The 17,071-nt window shown below is 44.5% G+C and overlaps 1 protein-coding gene across 4 annotated transcripts in view; it reads left to right on the top strand.

Moving 5' to 3' along the window:
• Positions 1–12,955: 12,955 nt before the first annotated feature.
• APLP2 (amyloid beta precursor like protein 2) overlaps positions 12,956–17,071 on the top strand; it is a 60,272-nt gene continuing 56,156 nt past the window's right edge. Inside the window, exon 1 of one of the 4 annotated variants that reach the window (XM_080649767.1) lies at positions 12,956–13,186. In XM_080649767.1, the coding sequence (XP_080505893.1) occupies positions 13,082–13,186 (105 nt within the window). In that variant the 5' untranslated portion in view covers positions 12,956–13,081. The remainder of the gene's footprint in view (positions 13,187–17,071) is intronic. The other 3 variants (XM_080649768.1, XM_080649770.1, XM_080649769.1) reach the window with 3 other exon arrangements.

Genomic DNA, 17,071 nt, shown 5'->3' on the forward strand with positions numbered 1-17,071 from the left:
CTAGGCGCATGCCAATCTTTTGTCATTGTATGTGGTAATGAATAAATTTGAACACTCATTATTTCCCATTTGTGTGAGTGTATCTGGACGGTAAATTCCATATGGCTCGTTTTCTAGCCTCTGCATGTTTTGGTTGATTTTTTGGGACTATTCGCAAGTTGTGCACACCTCTCCTCCAAAATTGTACACAAAACCCAAGAAGAATCTTCCCAATGCTGAATATGACAGGATTGCTTTTCACTCTAGTTCTTGCATATCAGGTCTGCCAGAATTGTAAACCGGTCTTTAAAAGTGGCCTAACAACTGTTCTAAACAACTAAATGTATTGAAAATAAAGACCTAACATTGCTGAAAACTATGAAATATCTAAGCACCGTGATTTCCAGTTATATTACTGCTGTTTATTTTTATACATTATTTCCTCTTTAACACATGTACTTTGTTTGGGTTTCTATCTTAATGCAAAAATTTGATTACAATCAAGGCTGCCCAATACATAGCAATGAAAGCAGCTATTAATAGGGGGTAGAATGGGAAAATATTATTTTAACTGTCAAGTATATACGGTGGCTAAATATTCTGATTTAAAATATTTCAGCTCTGGCTGAGTTTGCTCAGTGGTTAGAGCATCCATCTGTGCACCAAAGGGTCGGGGGTTCAATTCCCAGGCAAGGGCCCAAACCTTGGTTGCAGGTTCCCCAGCCCGGGTGGGAGGTGGGGGTGGCAGGAAACAACCAATCCGTATGTGTGTCTCTCTCTTCCCCCTCCTCCCTCCCTTCCACTCTCTCTACAAATCAATGAAAAAATATATATATTTCATCTCATTATCTGATTAGAAGTCTCAATTTTAGCTTCAGAAAATACAATCGCCCCACAAATATAGAATATCTTTAGCCCAGAAACTTGGTAGCTATAGCCTGTTAGTGTTTAAGGTGGCACCAGTTGCTTGAGAATGTCCCATTTCCCTTGATGTTGATAATGCTCAGTGATTCAAAGTGACTTACTTAGTAGAAGCGGAAATAGCTACTAACTCCAAGGAAATTTTGTGGTATTTACTGAGCACACACAAGCCAAATGGCACTGCATTGGCTTTTTGTTTGTTTGTTTTTACTGTAAAAATCACGTCAATTTTTGATAAGAAGTGGAAACGTAAAAATAATGGAAAGCCACAAAGAATCCCAGAAGTTCACTTTAACTGATTGTCTCATCATGATTTTCTCTTTGTCTTCCCTGTCCCTTTCTTTCCTTTTCTCACTCCCAGATCTCCTTATGGCAGAATTTCTCAAGCAGGAGTAAATTGACTTTTTTTTTTTTTTTTTTAATATATTTTATTGATATTTTACAGAGAGGAAGGAAGAGGGATAGAGAGCTAGAAACATCGATGAGAGAGAAACATCGATCAGCTGCCTCCTGCACACCTCCCACTGGGGATGTGCCCGCAACCAAGGTACATGCCCTTGACCGGAATCGAACCCGGGACCCTTCAGTCCGCAGGCCGACGCTCTATCCACTGAGCCAAACCGGTTTCGGCTTTTTTTTTTTTTTTTTTTTTACAAAAAGAAGTCCTTGCATTTCCTCAAGGGAATGGCTATAAAGAGACTTAGCAGTTTGAGGAACTAAGAGGTCATGGATAACATAAAGTAGATGGACAGTTGAGAGCTCACTTTGTTTGGTTTTCATCAGACACCTCTGAACTCAAATTAGAATTGACTTATAACATAGCTGAGTGATAGAAAAAACAGGACTCAAGATGGAACACCCAAAAAATTTTCACAAAGAACTAAGCAAAATGGCACGATGAACAATTATATAGAAAACCTGTTGCTGAAGGCATGAATCCTTAGACTTATCTTCACCCTTTATCACTGATAATTCAACCTCAGGAGTCTTGAAAGCTTCAGCCTTAATCGGTGGAGGGCAGCAGCCAAGAGCAAAAGATTAAAAACAACCGTGACAAGAATAACTCCTCTTGCAAGGATGGGTTATTGCACCATACATCGTCTTTAAGACTTGAAATTGTTCTAGTCTTTTTATTTGGTGATATTAACTTGATCTTCAAGTATTTAAGTGTCACTTATCCTTACCAAACATGTCGGTTGGTACATCTGTCTTATAGTTTATCTTTACTGTTCTCTGTGTACTTCTGCGTAAATATTTGTAGCAGATCTGAAAGAGTATACACATAGTCAAATCTCAGTGATTCAGGTAATACACTTTTAAATTACAGTTGACCCTGGAACAACACAGGTTTGAATTGTGAGGTCCACTCAGATGTGATTTTTTTCAATAAACACTGTAATATATTTTCCCTTTCTTACAATTTTTTGTTGTTGTTGTTAATCCTCTCCTGAGGATATTTTTTCCATTGATTTTCAGAGAGAGTAGAAATGAGGGGGGAGAGAGAGAAGCATCAACGTGAGAGAGACACATCAATTGGTTGCCTCTTGCATGAGCTCTGACTGGGCCGGGGATCAAGCCTGCAACCAAGGTACATAACCTTGACCAGAATCGAACCCAAGACCCTTCGGTCCTTGGGCCGACACTCTAACCACTGAGCAACCGGCCAGGGCTTACAATTTTCTTAATAACATTTTCTTTTCTCTAGCTTACTTTATTGTATGAATACAGTATACCATATATATAGCCTACAAAATATGTGTTAAGCCACTGTTTACATTATTGGTACAGCTTTTGGTCAATAGCAGGCTATTAGTAGTTAAGTTTTCGGGGAGTCAAAAGTGACATGTGAATTTTCAACTGCATGGGGATTGGTGTCCCCAACCCCCACATTGTTCAAGGGTCAACTGTACTTGTATCAAACATTCCATTCTGTCTGCTCCTCACAGGCTCTTAATCTAGAAGCCACCCCTTATTCTTCAGTTTCACCCCTAGATACTTCTCAGTATTTCCAAGGAGAAAAATTGTCTCACATAACCACAATAATGTTGTCACATCTAACAAATTTAACAAAACTCCAATGAATCTTCGTTTTGTAATATTTTCTCATGGCGGTATAATTGAGTGTGTGAAAACCAGCCACGTGCAGATGCCACAACCCCGGTTTTCTGGAAAGATCTGGAGCCCATCTGGTCCTTCCGAGATCAGCAACATCTGAAGGCATGACAGCGGGGTTCGTCACCACTCGGGGGGAAGAGCTCCTGTCTGGTCTGCAACCATCCAAAAAAGAAACGAGAGTGGCTTGCTGTAGCATTATCTGGAAACAGCTCGAGTCTGCAGCAACCCTCATCATGTAAAATGGAACGGGGGATTTACAAGCTGATTTCGACCATGTTTCTGGGCGGCTGGATGCAGAGCTCTTTTCATCTTAAAATAGTACAGACATCATCCAATGTCCCCAGGGCAGGCGTCCAGGAGCCGCGCTGAAGGCTGCTTGCTGACTGCGCTTTTGAGGAGGTGCGCCAGAAAATGTGATCAGAGCAACTGCTCCCCAAAGGAGAGCAGGGGGGAGCGCCTCCAGAATTTGGATGCCCTGCCAGGTCGCCTTCTGAGAGTGAAGCCACTGAGACTTAGCACCTACTTATTTCCAGTAGCCCCTGCAGAAGGGACCGTGTTGTGGGTGAAAAGACAGGAAATAACCTATTTCCGACAAATGGACAGGGAAATATTTGGCGGTGTTTAAGCAGTATGTATCTACCAGGGGTCCTCAAACTACCGACGAGGACATTTATCCGGCCCACCGGGTGCCGCTGCCTGTCCTGATTAGCAGCAGACTCAACCCGGGCCCGCAGTGCGCATAGGAATTTGTTCATAGTTTTTTTTTTTAAACTATAGTCCGGCCCTCCAATGGTCTGAGGGATAGTGAACTGGCCCCCTGTTTAAAAAGTTTGAGGACCCCTGGTAGACTGTACTCAAGAGAGACAGTTCTGGAAAGAGGCAGACCTAGGTTCAAATCCTATTGTTTCCACCGAAGTTCTGTGTAACATGGAACAAGTGATCTAATCTCTCTAAGCCTCAGAGACTTGTTGTTAGTATTAAATTAAAAATTAAACGGCCCGCCTGGCGTGGTTCAGCGATTTAGCATCGACCTATGAACCAGGAGGTCACATGCCTGGGTTGTGGGCTCAGTCCCCAGTGTGGGGCGTGTAGGAGGCAGCTGATCAGTGATACGCTTTCATTATTGATGTTTCTATTTCTCTCTCTCACCTTCTCCCTTCCTCTCTGAAATCAATGCAAGTATATTTTTAAATAATAAATAAAAATTAAATGAAGTAATTTTTAGTTTCTCACATGCCCTGGTATGAAAAGGGTTCCCAAAATAGCTAGTGTGAGTATTCTAGTCTCCTGAAATCTGTAATCCCATCGTCAATTGGTGTATTATCTTTTAGTTCTATACTAGTGGCCCGGTGCATGAAATTCATGCACGGGGGTGGGGGGGGTGTCCCTCAGCCCAGCCTGCACCCTCTCCAATCTGGGACCCCTCAGGGGATGTCCCACAGGGATCAGCCTAAACCGGCAGTCGGACATCCCTCTCGTAATCTGGGACCACTGGCTCCTAACCACTCTGCCTGCTGGACTGCTCACCCGCAACTGCCCCCCCTTGCCGACCTGATCGCCCCCAACTGCCCACCCCCCCGCTGGCCTGCTCACCCCCAACTATCCCCCCTGCTAGCCTGCTCGCCCCCAACTGCCCTCCCTTCCTGGCCTGATCGCCCCTAACTGCCTCTGCCTTAGTCCCACCACCATGGCTTTGTCTGGAAGGACGTCCTGAAGGTCTCCTGGTCTAATTAACATATTACCCTTTTATTAGTATAGATGGCAAGCTCTTTGACCCTGGTTGCCTTGAGATAGTACTGCAAGGGTTCTAATAAGATCAAATTTCTGATCTGCAAAACAGAAGACTGCCATGTGATCCAGAAATTCTACTTTTAGGTATGTACCCCAAAGAAATAAAAACATATGTCCACACAAAAACCTGTACCCAAATGCCCATGAAATCATTATTCATAATAGCTAAAAAGCAGAAACAACCAATGAGTGGATAAATGAGATGTGATAGTACACATATAATAGAGTATTATTTGGCAATAAAAAGGAATGAAGTACTAACACACACTGTAATATAGTTTAAACCTTGAAAACATTATGCTTAGTGAAAGAAGCCAGTCACAAAAAAAACACATATTTTATGATTCCATTTATAGGAAAGGTCTAGAAGAGGCAATTCTGTAGATACAGAAAGTAAATTAGTGGTTGCCTGAGGCTTAGGGAGGGAGGGTAGGGGAAATGGAGAGTGACTACTAATGGCTTCAGTGTTTCTTTTGGGTGTAATGGAAATGTTCTAAAATTGATTGTGATAATAGTTGCACAATGCTGAATAAACCAAAAAACAGTTGAGTTGTAGACTTTACATGGGTGAGTTGTGTGGTATTTAAACCACATCTCAATGAAGTCGTTATATATATGTTTAAAAACAGAACAAAACAACAGCAAACAAACAAAAACAACCAGGAAGTGATTGACCTTGGGGTCCCACCAAATCCTTCTTCCTCTGTAAGGTTCTATTTGAGACAGTCGGGCTCGCTCTCTGACATTTCTTAATTGAAACAACAAACAGACACTGCCAATATATGTCCAGAAAGAAGAATATGACTTATTAGTTTGTTCTACATCTTATCTTCAACTCAAAGGTTTTCAAGTAATTTAAAGCTGAGTGGTTTCATAGACTACCTAATCAACGTACATTTAGTGATGCACAGAACAACAAAGAGAGGACCAAAGTGAGGACCCCAGGAAGGGGATTTGGGAAGGAGGGAAGATGAAATTTGAGCTAACGTGGCAGTGAGATCCAAGCTAAACTAAATGTTGAGAAATATAGTCCTTGACATTGTCAATTTCCTACCTAATATCTTCTTCCCAATTCTCCCTTCCTATTTGATTTTCATTCAGTTTTCACCCTTCCCCCAAAGCTGCTCCCACCTCCATAGTCTTGGGAGGTCCTGGTTGACTTAGAACACCTAGCAGGTCATATTTTTGCCCCTGCCCTGAACCATATCCCAGTTACTGACTCAGGAGTGAGTATGGGACCTAAGTTGTTCAATCAGACAACCTCAGGACTCTGGTTTGGAAGACCTGGGCTGGAGCTGTCTTTTCTTCTGGCCCATCTCCTGTGCTGATGTAGAGTAGGATCCAAAACCACTGCAGATGAATCATCGTCAGCCTGTGGATGAAGCTGCCACATGAGGAGGACCAGGACAGAGGTGCAAACTGAACTCCTAGCTGGAGCGATGCCTGCTCTCTGCCCCTTCACCTCTAGAACTTTCCAGTCATGTAAGCCAATAAATACTATTTTTATTTAAGCCAGTTTGAGTAGACATCTCTATTATTACAGCCAAATAGATAAAAATGAGACAATTCTAATAAATTCTAAACTCATATCTAAACATAATATATATTAAGATGTGTAGGACAATGCCTGGTACATGGTAAGTAGTAGGTAAGTGTTAGTTATTATTATCAATAGAAGTGCTAGTATTATAAAATGGAGGTAATAATGATTAACCCATCTATTTAACAAGGCATTGTTAATAAGACAAAAAAAGTGTACCGTTCCTCCCTCTATACATATCTATTATAGAAAATTTGAAAAACACAGAAATATATTAAGAAGAATAAAACAATTATTTACAATCCAACTCTCCAGAAAAAATTCATATGTTGGTGTTTGTTTTTTTTCTTCCCGGTTACTTTAAGTGTGTACTTGAAGTGAATCTATATATACAATTTTGCATTCTGCTTTTAAAAAATTTACCATATCTTAGAAGCATTTTCCATTATTTATTCACATTTTGGATTATTTTCCTTAAGTGGAGTCCTAGAAATGAAATAAGTGAAACTTAGAGGGTTCTTCTGAACATGAAATGAGATAATGGATCTAAGAGAAAATTGAAAAGCACTATATAAAGATGAGCTCCTGTTGTAATCTCATTATCTCTTCCCCAAACTTGCTTCTCCCCCTGAATTCTCTCTTTTGCTGAATTGCACCAGCATAATCACCACCATAAACAACCAACCACAATTACCGACTGTTCTGTGTTGAGCACTTATTATGTGCTACCCCCTGGGCAAAACGTGTAAGAGCTTTATCCATTGTTCCAATTAGTCTGTATAAGATCTCTGCTAAAAAGGCCTTATCTTATTTTGCAAAGGGAGTGCTGATCTTTGATGGGATTAAATCATTTAAAGTCACACAACCAGGAATTTTGGAATCCACATTTTTAGGGGCTGCTAGGTGGATTAGAATGTCTACAGAGGCACATAGATGGTAAGAAGGTCTAGAAACAATGTCACCAGAAAAATAATTATAGAAATGAGTCTGTTCACATGAAAGAAAAGACTTTGAGAATGGGGAGGGGAGGGTGGGATATGACAGCCATCTTCAAATATATGATGAAGATTCGCTCAATAAAAGGACCACATTTCTAAGCACAGAGCTGTGTTTCTGCAGCCTTCCATTATGGATATTATAGAAAGAACGTCTGCACGGGGTAGAAACATGACCCAAATATCTTCAGACTGTTTGATTTGGGGCGTCTCAAGCTGAGTTATTTCATATCAGCTTTTTTGAAAAGCAATCTCATATAGAAATCACCAATAATAAGAAGTTTTAGCCCAGTTGGAGTTCAACCACTGTATAAACCAGGAGGTCACGGTTTGATTCCCGGTCAGGGCACGTGCCCGGGTTGTGGGCTCTATCCCCAGTGTGGGGCGTGTAGGAGGCAGCGAAGCAATGATTCTCTCTCATCATTGATGTTTCTATCTCTCTCTCCCCTTCCCTTCCTCTCTGAAATCAATAAAAAAAAAATACATTTTTTTTAAAAAAAGAAGTTTTAGTGCAAGGAGTTCCCCACACTGAGGTTGTTTTAATTCTCATTTTATATGTTTTACAAGGAAAGCAGAAGAAATCGTTCAAAGAAACACTGAACGAGAGCGCCAGCACATGTGGCATCATTCTGGGCAGCTGAGAAAGTGGCCATGGCATAGAGGCAGAACTCACCAAGTACAAGGAACAGGTGGCTTCTTTCAGATAAAGACTCTGGGACAAAAACAAATGAAAGTAGGTAAAGAGACAGAATCAGATGCAATTACAATCCTCCAAAAGGGATTTGCAGCCAGAGGCAGTTTTCTCAGAGCTAATAAAGATTAAGCTTCGGGGCCACCGTTGCCCCGGTCTCCTCCAAGGCCCTGGCAGTGACCCCAACAATCTTACATGGTTTGTCTTTACAAGGGCCCCTAAGAGTGTCGTAAGTTTTAGGCCTTACAACCCTTATTCCCTTTAAGCCTGTAAACCAGTTCACCATCGAAACAAAACTTAGTCTATGTGTAGTGTGTTTAAAATTGTTTTTCAAGCCTGTATTTCAGACTTGCCTACATACCCAGATTGTGATCAGTTAAATCGATATTATCTTTGGAAACAAAGGTATTTACATGCATACTCTGGGGCCAGATTCTTTCCCAGGCCTAGACCCTTGCTCTGGCATTACTGACTTTGGGTGTTCTGTCATCCAGACCAGTAGGAGGTAGAAAAAAAAGACTCTAAGTTAAAATATTTAAATCATAATCGCCTAGTCATGTGGTAAAGATATGAATCATATAAAGCTAAACCTGTTCTGCTTCAAGCCCAATGTCCCTCCGAGAAGTGATTCTATCATCAGTAACAGGAAACACACAAGCCTTCGAAGCAGAAGAGAAAGGCGGGACTACTAGGTAACTTTCTAACGCTTTGAGTTACATTTTTATGGAGTGGCTTCTGTTTATGAACAGAAGTGGGATTTTAAAGAATATGACAAAGCTACATTAAAATGCGAGCAAAAAGGATGGCCAATAAAAAAAATACATATATAGATTATTGATTTTAGAGAGAGGAAGGGAGCGGGATAGAGAGATTGAAACATAGATCGGCTGCCTCCTGCACACCCCACACTGTGGATCGAGCCCAAAACCTGGGCATCTGCCCTGACCGGGAATTGAACTGGTCCATGAGCCGATGCTCAACCACTGAGCCACACCGGCCGGGCTCCACTGAGGGATTTTTTTTTTAGATTAATATTTTCTGACATCTGATTCCTTTATATCACCTTAACCTTGGTGATTTAGATTTCCTGAGGTAGGGGCTTAGGAATTTGCCTTGTTATTCAATTCTCCAGTTGATTTGGAAAAGCATCCTGATTTGGGAGCAACAACCTGGTTTATCTCACCTGAACAGGTGTTAGATAAGAAAGCATCAAATGAATGAGTGAGTGCTGCTCATCTAAGTATACACCTCAGTATACATCTAAGTATACATTTAGGGACATACACTTTACTTCCCCCCCACCCCCCCCAACAATGAAGTGCAAACTTCTGAAGTGTACATGGAAGAGAACTCTTAGGAGAAAGTCTGATTTTTAAGAAGACAAAAGAAACAGGAGATTATTTTAGGACTTTTTTTTACCCACAAAGGGTGATAAAATGAAAACACGCTACTCTTCAAATGACTTGGTAACTGCCCTGAACATATTTGTTATGAAAAATGATTGTTTGAGGATTGCAAGGATAGGTATGGGCCTCTCAGTGTCATTTAATAAAAAGGGGGTAACACTTTAAAGTTAAGAATATTGATAAACGGGGCAATAAATTCCTATTAATGATTGTTCAGTGACCTGAAAATGCAACTAAACTTTTTTTCAGGACCTAACTAATTTTAGAAGGAACACTTCCCTACATCATTTTCCATATTTCCTTGTTGAATCCCATGATACTAGAGCTCAGTCTTGAATAGACAGTCCCAAAAGCACAAATATCGGGGCCACTGCTCTGAACTCAGTAATGTCACTTGCTTCTCTGTCAGCATTTAGAGAGACCCGCCAAGCCCAAGTCCCTGATTTTGTGGGCAGGGAAACAGGCCTCAGAGGGACCACAGGACTCCCCAAGGCTCCACAACAGATCTGCACCTTACACAGTCACTTGACACTGTTTCCACACATACTTTCCTAGAAACACTTGTACTTGGTAACGTGTTGCTTCACCCTCCTTTCACCTCTTCAAGTTTCTTCATGATCTCCACTGTTGTACATTCATTTTTTCATGGAATTACACAAATTAGTGAAGTGAGACAGGTGTTTAATTTTTAAAAAATATATATATATATTTATTGATTTCAGAGAGGAAGGGAGAGAGAGAGAGAAACATCAATGATGTTGGCTGCCTCCTGCACACCCCGCACTGGGGATCGAGCCTGCAACCCTGGGCATGTACCCTGACCGGGAATTGAACTGTGACCTCCGTTCAATAGGTTGATGCTCAACCACTGAGCCACGCAGGCCAGGCAGACAGGTGTTTAATTTTCACACTTGACTGAGGAGAGTCCAAATGATGAAGGGTGTGGCTTGTTCATAGCTGCACAGCTGTACTAGTCAGCTCTGACTGCCATAGTGAATTACTACAGACTGGGTGGCTTAAAACACAGGAATTGATTTCTACAGACTGGGAAGTCTAAGATCAGGGTTTGTTGATGAGAGCTCTCTTCCTGGCCTCCTTCTCACTCTGTCCTCACTTGGGAGAGGGCTCAGAAAAGGTGAGAGGAAGAAGCAAGTTCTCTGTTCTCTTCTTCTTTTTTTTTTAAATATATTTTATTGATTTTTGACAGAGAGGAAAGGAGAGGGACAGAGAGTTAGAAACATCGATCAGCTGCCTCCTGCACACCTCCCACTGAGGATGTGCCTGCAACCAAGTTACGTGCCCTTGACCGGAATCGAACCCGGAACCCTTCAGTCCGCAGGCCGACGCTCTATCCACTGAGCCAATCCAGTTTTGGCTCTGTTCTCTTCTTATAAGGGCACTAATCCCATCATGAGGGCCCCACCCTGAGGACCTTTTCTAATTCTAATTATCTCCCAAAGACCCCACCTCCAAACACCATCCCAATGCGGGGTGGGGATAGGGTTAGGGCTTCAACATATATGAACTTGGGGGAGATTACACTTTAGTCCACAGCAACAGTACTAGGACCAGAAGCCAGCATGGTTTCATTCGGTATATGGACCCTGAGAGAGGAGATACCTACTAAGACGGGCTCCTGGTGGTTAACTGTGCTCAAATTCAAAAAACAAAAACAAACAAAACAGAGCCAAAAAGTCACTCCTCCACAGAGGCCTCTCAGACAAACTGCATGTGAGGGAGAAGCCTGTACCGAACTACCTGCCTCTGTACTGAACTGCCTGCCTGCACTGTTTCTGCCAGCTGAGTCAGCCCTTATAAAGGAGTTCCTGGAATCCTATTTCCACCAATAGGACTGAGGCTTTCCACATGGAGTTTCACAGCTTCAACCAATCAGAGCATCCCTATCCTGACCAGTCAAACTGAAAGGATTTGGAGTCCTCATTTGCATGAGGACGGATCAATCAGGGTGGAGGGAGCACTTCTGTCTACATAACCCATCTCCCCTCTGGCACTGGAAACACACTTGTCCTTTCCGCTGAAGACTGCTACCCTGGAGTGCAGGTGCAGTGCAGAACAGAGTGGAGTGGACCAGACCACAGTGGGACAGAGCTGCCTCGCTGAAGCAGGGGCCTGGCCCCAGGGCTGCGAACGAGGATGGGTGGACAGGTGACACTGCAGAAACATGTTGAGGTCTCCCCTGTGTGGGTGGCCCTGCCCTATGACTTACTGAAGTCTCCTCGGTGGCATAAGAAAAGTATGGGAATCACTAAGGGAGCAAGCGCTATGGTGGAAAACAGCACTCTGGGGCTTCTGGAGGTGATGATATTACATCTAATTGAGCAGAGGATGAAGGCGGATGCTTTCAACAGGTAAATGTTGGAGAGTGGAATTGCAGGCCTAGGCTATCATGGAAAGGTATGGGTTGTCTTTGGGGAATGGGGCAGAGCCTGTTTAACCAGCAGGAACGGTGCAGGGCGTGCACTCAGGCTGGAAAATCCAGCGCTCTCACAGCTCCGCTCTGTTTAATCTATGGACACTGTCTGGTCCTTTTGACTGTTTTCTGGGACAGAGGCCCTGCTATTTATTTGGTTGAACCTAAAGGGACCAGCTAGGACTCTAAGAGGGTGGGTTATCAATCACATGGCTATTGAAAGAAAACAAAGCCCTTGGTGAGGGCGTGCCAATTGTGAAATGGGGCAGCAGAACGTTTTCCCAGCTGAAATACAGTGGAGCCAGAAGGCACAGAGAAGCTGTTCTCTTGCTAGTGCTCTTGACTCCAAGGAGAAAGAAACACGATCTTTCCCTATAACGCAGGAAAGGGGACCTGTCTGGGCTTAAGGTCAAATGTGGTCCTTGCACCACTGGTCTCCAGTGGGAGGCAGCCAAATCTGGCGCGCGTGGCCTGGGAAGGAAGGGTAAGCGTAAGGCCTAAGGAACAGAGGTCAAAAGCGTGGAAAACACCGCCCAGTACCGCGGGGAGGAAAGGGCGAAGCCGGCTCCTGGCGAGCCGCTGGGAAGGGGCGCGCCCTGCACAGGGGTCGGGAGAGGAGGAAACTGCCTCATTTACCCTCCCCTGTTTGGGGGAGGGCCTCCGGTAACCTGCCAGGACTGGGAAAAATGTATCCTGGTTTTTAAATCCTGTTTTTAATAAAACCATTTTTCAGAACCAAAAGGAGGGCGGTACCCAAAGGAATCTGAAAATACCCCGCAGGGGCGGGGGAGCGGGGCGTGACCAGCGCAGCGGGGACTGACAATCGCGCCGTGTGTCGGCGGTATTTGCGAGCTCGAACCCTGGCCGAAGCGGGCGGGGAGCCCACCCGACGCACACCTCCGCACCTCCCGGCCCGGGGTCGGGCGGGGGCGGGGCTGTCAGCGGCCGGGGGCGGGGTCTGGCGCGCGGCTGGGCAGGCTCTCTCGTTCCCTGATTGGATCTGGGATGGCCAGGAGGCGGTGTCTTGGAGACGTTCTACGGGCCGGCATTGGGCTGTAAAGGAGGAGGGCGTGACTTTATGAAGTCAGTTCCGGTCGCTGTAAAACCCCCTGGGCGGCGACGAACAGGCTTCAGATGCTTCTGGGTCGCGGAGCGAGAGGTCCTGCTCTCAGTGTGTGAGCTTCAGGCCGAGCGCGAGAGCGACCCGGAGGGATGGCGGCCACCGGGAGCGCGGCCGCCGCGGCCACGGGCAGGTTCCTCGTCCTGCTGCTGCTCGGGCTCACGGCACCTGCCGCGGCGCTGGCCGGCTACATCGAGGTGGGCAGCGGACGAGCGCCCGAGCGCAGCCTTTTTCACCCGCCGTGGGAGCGCGGCCTGCGGCCGGGCGGGCTGGGGGCGAGCCGCGCGGGGAGGCGGGGGTCCGGGCTGCGGCGGGTCCGGCGCTCCCTCCCCCGCCCCTGAGTGGTGCAGTGCTGAGCGCTGGATGGATGTCGGGCCGCCTCGGTCGCCGCAGAGGCCAAATGAAAGGCATCGGGGCTGCGGGGGGCGGCGGACCGCCTCGGCCGCCGCAGCCTCCATCCCGCCTGCGGCCCCACCGCTTCGTCGGGGAACCCCGCGCGGTCCAGACGCCACCGCGTTTCCTCCCCCCTTCCCCCCCCCCCCCCGGGACAAGCCGAGCTTCGGTCCGCAGCTCCGACCTCGGGGTGGCCGGTGGTGAATGGGCAGCGCGCTCCCCGCGGGACAGTGCTGGCTTTCCCTCCGGGCAGCGGCTGGGGCATCCATTGTTGGCGAGGTGGGCTCCGGTGTGGGGTGCAGCTCCCCGGCGTGGCCCCGTGGAAGTGCCGAGGTCCCGAGCGAAGGGCGAGCGCGCGTGGGCTGTGGGCGAGAGCGCTCCTGCCCCGCCGCGGGTGTCCCTCTGCCTCCCGCTCGCCTGCCTCCCTCTCCAGGAGGTCCTCCGCGCTGGCACCCGGCCACGGAGGGGAATTTTTAAATAGAGCTGTTTGCCTGAGTCTGGAAAAAAGGGGGGAACCCTTCTCTGGTGGCCGGGATTGCTCCCTTTTCAGAGTGGGTTCCCCCGAGGAGGGAAGGAGAAGACTCCTTTTTGGTTATCCTACTTTTTTGCTGTCATTCTCTTTAGTTGTGCATCTGGTAACCCTGTAAGCATTTTGGTGCCGCGACGTGGTTCAGTGGCCCGGGTTACGGGCGATGCTGGCGTTGAGGCCGCGTGAACGCGGGTCGCTGGGGTCAGGGTGGGCTCTGTCCGGCCGCCGCCGCCGCGCCACGGAAACCCTTCTGCTCGTGGGGGACCTGGGACCTTATTTTCACCTGCCTTCTTGAAATGGCGCTGGGACTGCTGGGCTGGATGGAATGAGTGTTTCTGGTGTGTCGTTTATATTTCTTTTCCCTGTTCACTATTTAAAAAATGACCATTTCTGCGGAGTTAGCCGATTTCAGAGAGAAGTGAGACTGGATTTGATGACATAGGAATTGACAGACTTCCTAATAAAAACCGCAAGTTAGATTGTGTTCTACAGAATGCTTAAATATTTCCACGGGTGAAAGAAATCTAACCAAGAACAAACTTTTTTCAGATGGAATGGCTTAAAACGTTTGTATTCTGCTTAAAGCTTTAAGGAAAGGTTTAGAGAGAAAAAAAAAGATTCATGAGGGAGAAAAGGAACTTAAGTTTTAAGTAGAAATAGTTAATGTTGATATAAAAATAGTTTTCATTGATGATGATTTTAGCTTCCACGCAATGGTTAGTTAGATGTATGTCTTTAACACCCCCCCCCCTCCCAATATGATGTCGCATGAAAGCACGATAGATCAGTGCGGTGGAAGGGGAAGGGAAAAAGGGATTTTGTATAGAATATAGACCTTAAAGCTGGCAAAAACCATTGTTCACACTCTTACCTCACTTCCCAGGGGGATGAGTAACGTCAGGCACTGGTGAGTTCACAATAAAGGATTCATCGGTTGTAAAGAACATCTTCCTTCCAAGTGGAAGCAGAATAGTAACACTGGTATGCCTGCAGAGAAAGAACTAACAATGTGAGGATTTGTTGTGGATTAGATTTTGATTGTTACCCCCCGTACTGTTCAGTTGAAAAGTCTGGCTAGACAGTAGGAAATAGACATTTCCCAGGAACGGTTTCTAAATGCTATTTTATGGTAACTCCTGTTCTTGGGAACTACATTTTTGCCCGCACTAAATTATTTTTCAAATGTTTTTTTTTTTTCTTTTGTCAAGCAGGCAGAATTTTATTCACTTGCATATATTTTGATTTTACTTATTTGTTGTCAGGCAAAAGATTGCCTAAGCCTTAATTTAGATGAGAATGGCCTAAGTGTGGATGTCTCTGGGAAGGTCCTTATTGAGATTAGCCAAAGGGATTCTAGCCAAATCCCTGATCAAGTTGCTTGGCACAGAATTATTAATTGGAGAATCTTTAGTGTTGCTTGGTGTTGACTGGATTAATCTCTTACACCTGTTTAAAAAGAAAAAACACACCTCTGTACTCAGGGTCACTTCCTCTTTTAAATCCAAGACAAATCCTGTTGTGTGCAAGCTTCCATTTGGGATTCTCAAATGGTATTTGTGCTGAAACTCTGCACTGTATAAAGTGGACATTGAGACTACGAGAGCCAGAGCTTGAGTTCTTTCTGTCACGTTTAAAAGTAGGTGGACCAGTTGATAGCCAATTTTCAGACAAGTCAAACTCACAGTGTGACAGCTGCAGCAGAAGGTAAAGAAGGCTTTGTGTTGGTGTATTTCCGAGTGGTGGTATAGGGAATGTCTGATTATGTCTTGGAGATAGGAATATCAGTCCTTATTTTATCATAGCTATCTTTTTTTTAAATATATTTTATTGATATTTTACAGAGAGGAAGAGAGAGGGATAGAGAGCTAGAAACATCGATGAGAGAGAAACATCGATCAGCTGCCTCCTGCACACCTCCCACTGGGGATGTGCCCGCAACCAAGGTACATGCCCTTGACCGGAATCGAATCCGGGACCCTTCAGTCCGCAGGCCGACGCTCTATCCACTGAGCCAAACCGGTTTTGGCTATCATAGCTATCTTAGAAATCTTTGGATAAATATGATAAACTAAGTTTTAATAGGTCCTCCTTTCATAGAGGGAATTTGTTTCATCATCTAAACCCGTCTGCCCCGTATTGTAGCCACATGTGGCTACTGAGCTTGCAGTTGTGGATAGTGAGATTGAGGAATGAATTTTCCATGATATTTAATTTCAATTAATTTACTTTTCCATTTGAAGACTGACACTCAAATCAGTGATTGGAAAACTTTTAACTATGTTTGAAGCAGCTTGGCTATGTGAACCCACTTCTTAAACTGTACATTTTATGAAATATAAATGCAGGTCAGGTATTTCCTATGAAAATTTAGCATCTGCCTGGAGGTGTGCTGTAATTGTAAAATACACACCAGATTTTGAAGACTTAGTATGAAAAAAATGCAAAATATCTCAATACTTGTTACATTGATTATATTAAAATGATAATATTTTAGATATTGGCAGAGTAAAATATATTAATAATAGTTTTGCTTGCTTCTTTTAATTTTTAATGTGGCCACTAGAAAATACTAACCTAGGGCTCACATATTTCTACTAGAGTGCTCATTTAAAAAAATTTTTTTTTATTGATTTTAGAGAGGAAGGGAGAGAGAAAGAGAGAGAGAAACATCAATGATGAAAGAGAATCATTGATCGTCTGCCTCCTGCACACCCCACACTGGGGATCCAGCCTGCAACCTGGGCATGTGCTCGGACCTGGAATCAAACCGTGACCTGGTTCATAGGTTGATGCTCAATCACCGAGCCATGCCAGTGGTTCTGGATTGTTAATTTAATGTCTTGCTTGAGTTGGTCCTGCATGTTTTTATTAGCACAATTTAAAATATATTGCTTTCCAACCCTTCTTCCCCCAATAAACTCTTGCTTGAAGTCGGTCCAAAGTGATGGTGTTTTCTTAGGACAATTTTGAATGTTATTTTATCTCTTGCTTTTTTCAATTAAATTTTATTTAGAAATAATTTCAAGCTTACATAAAATTGCAAAAATTGTACAAACAACTTTCATACCCTTTACCCAGATTCACCAGTTAACATTTCCCCTACTTAGCATGTGCTTTATCATTCATTCTGTTATGCTTTTTTTCTGAACTATTTGAGATT

This window comes from Plecotus auritus (assembly GCF_963455305.1).
Source record: "Plecotus auritus genome assembly, chromosome: 13".
Taxonomy (NCBI): Eukaryota; Metazoa; Chordata; class Mammalia; order Chiroptera; family Vespertilionidae; genus Plecotus; species Plecotus auritus.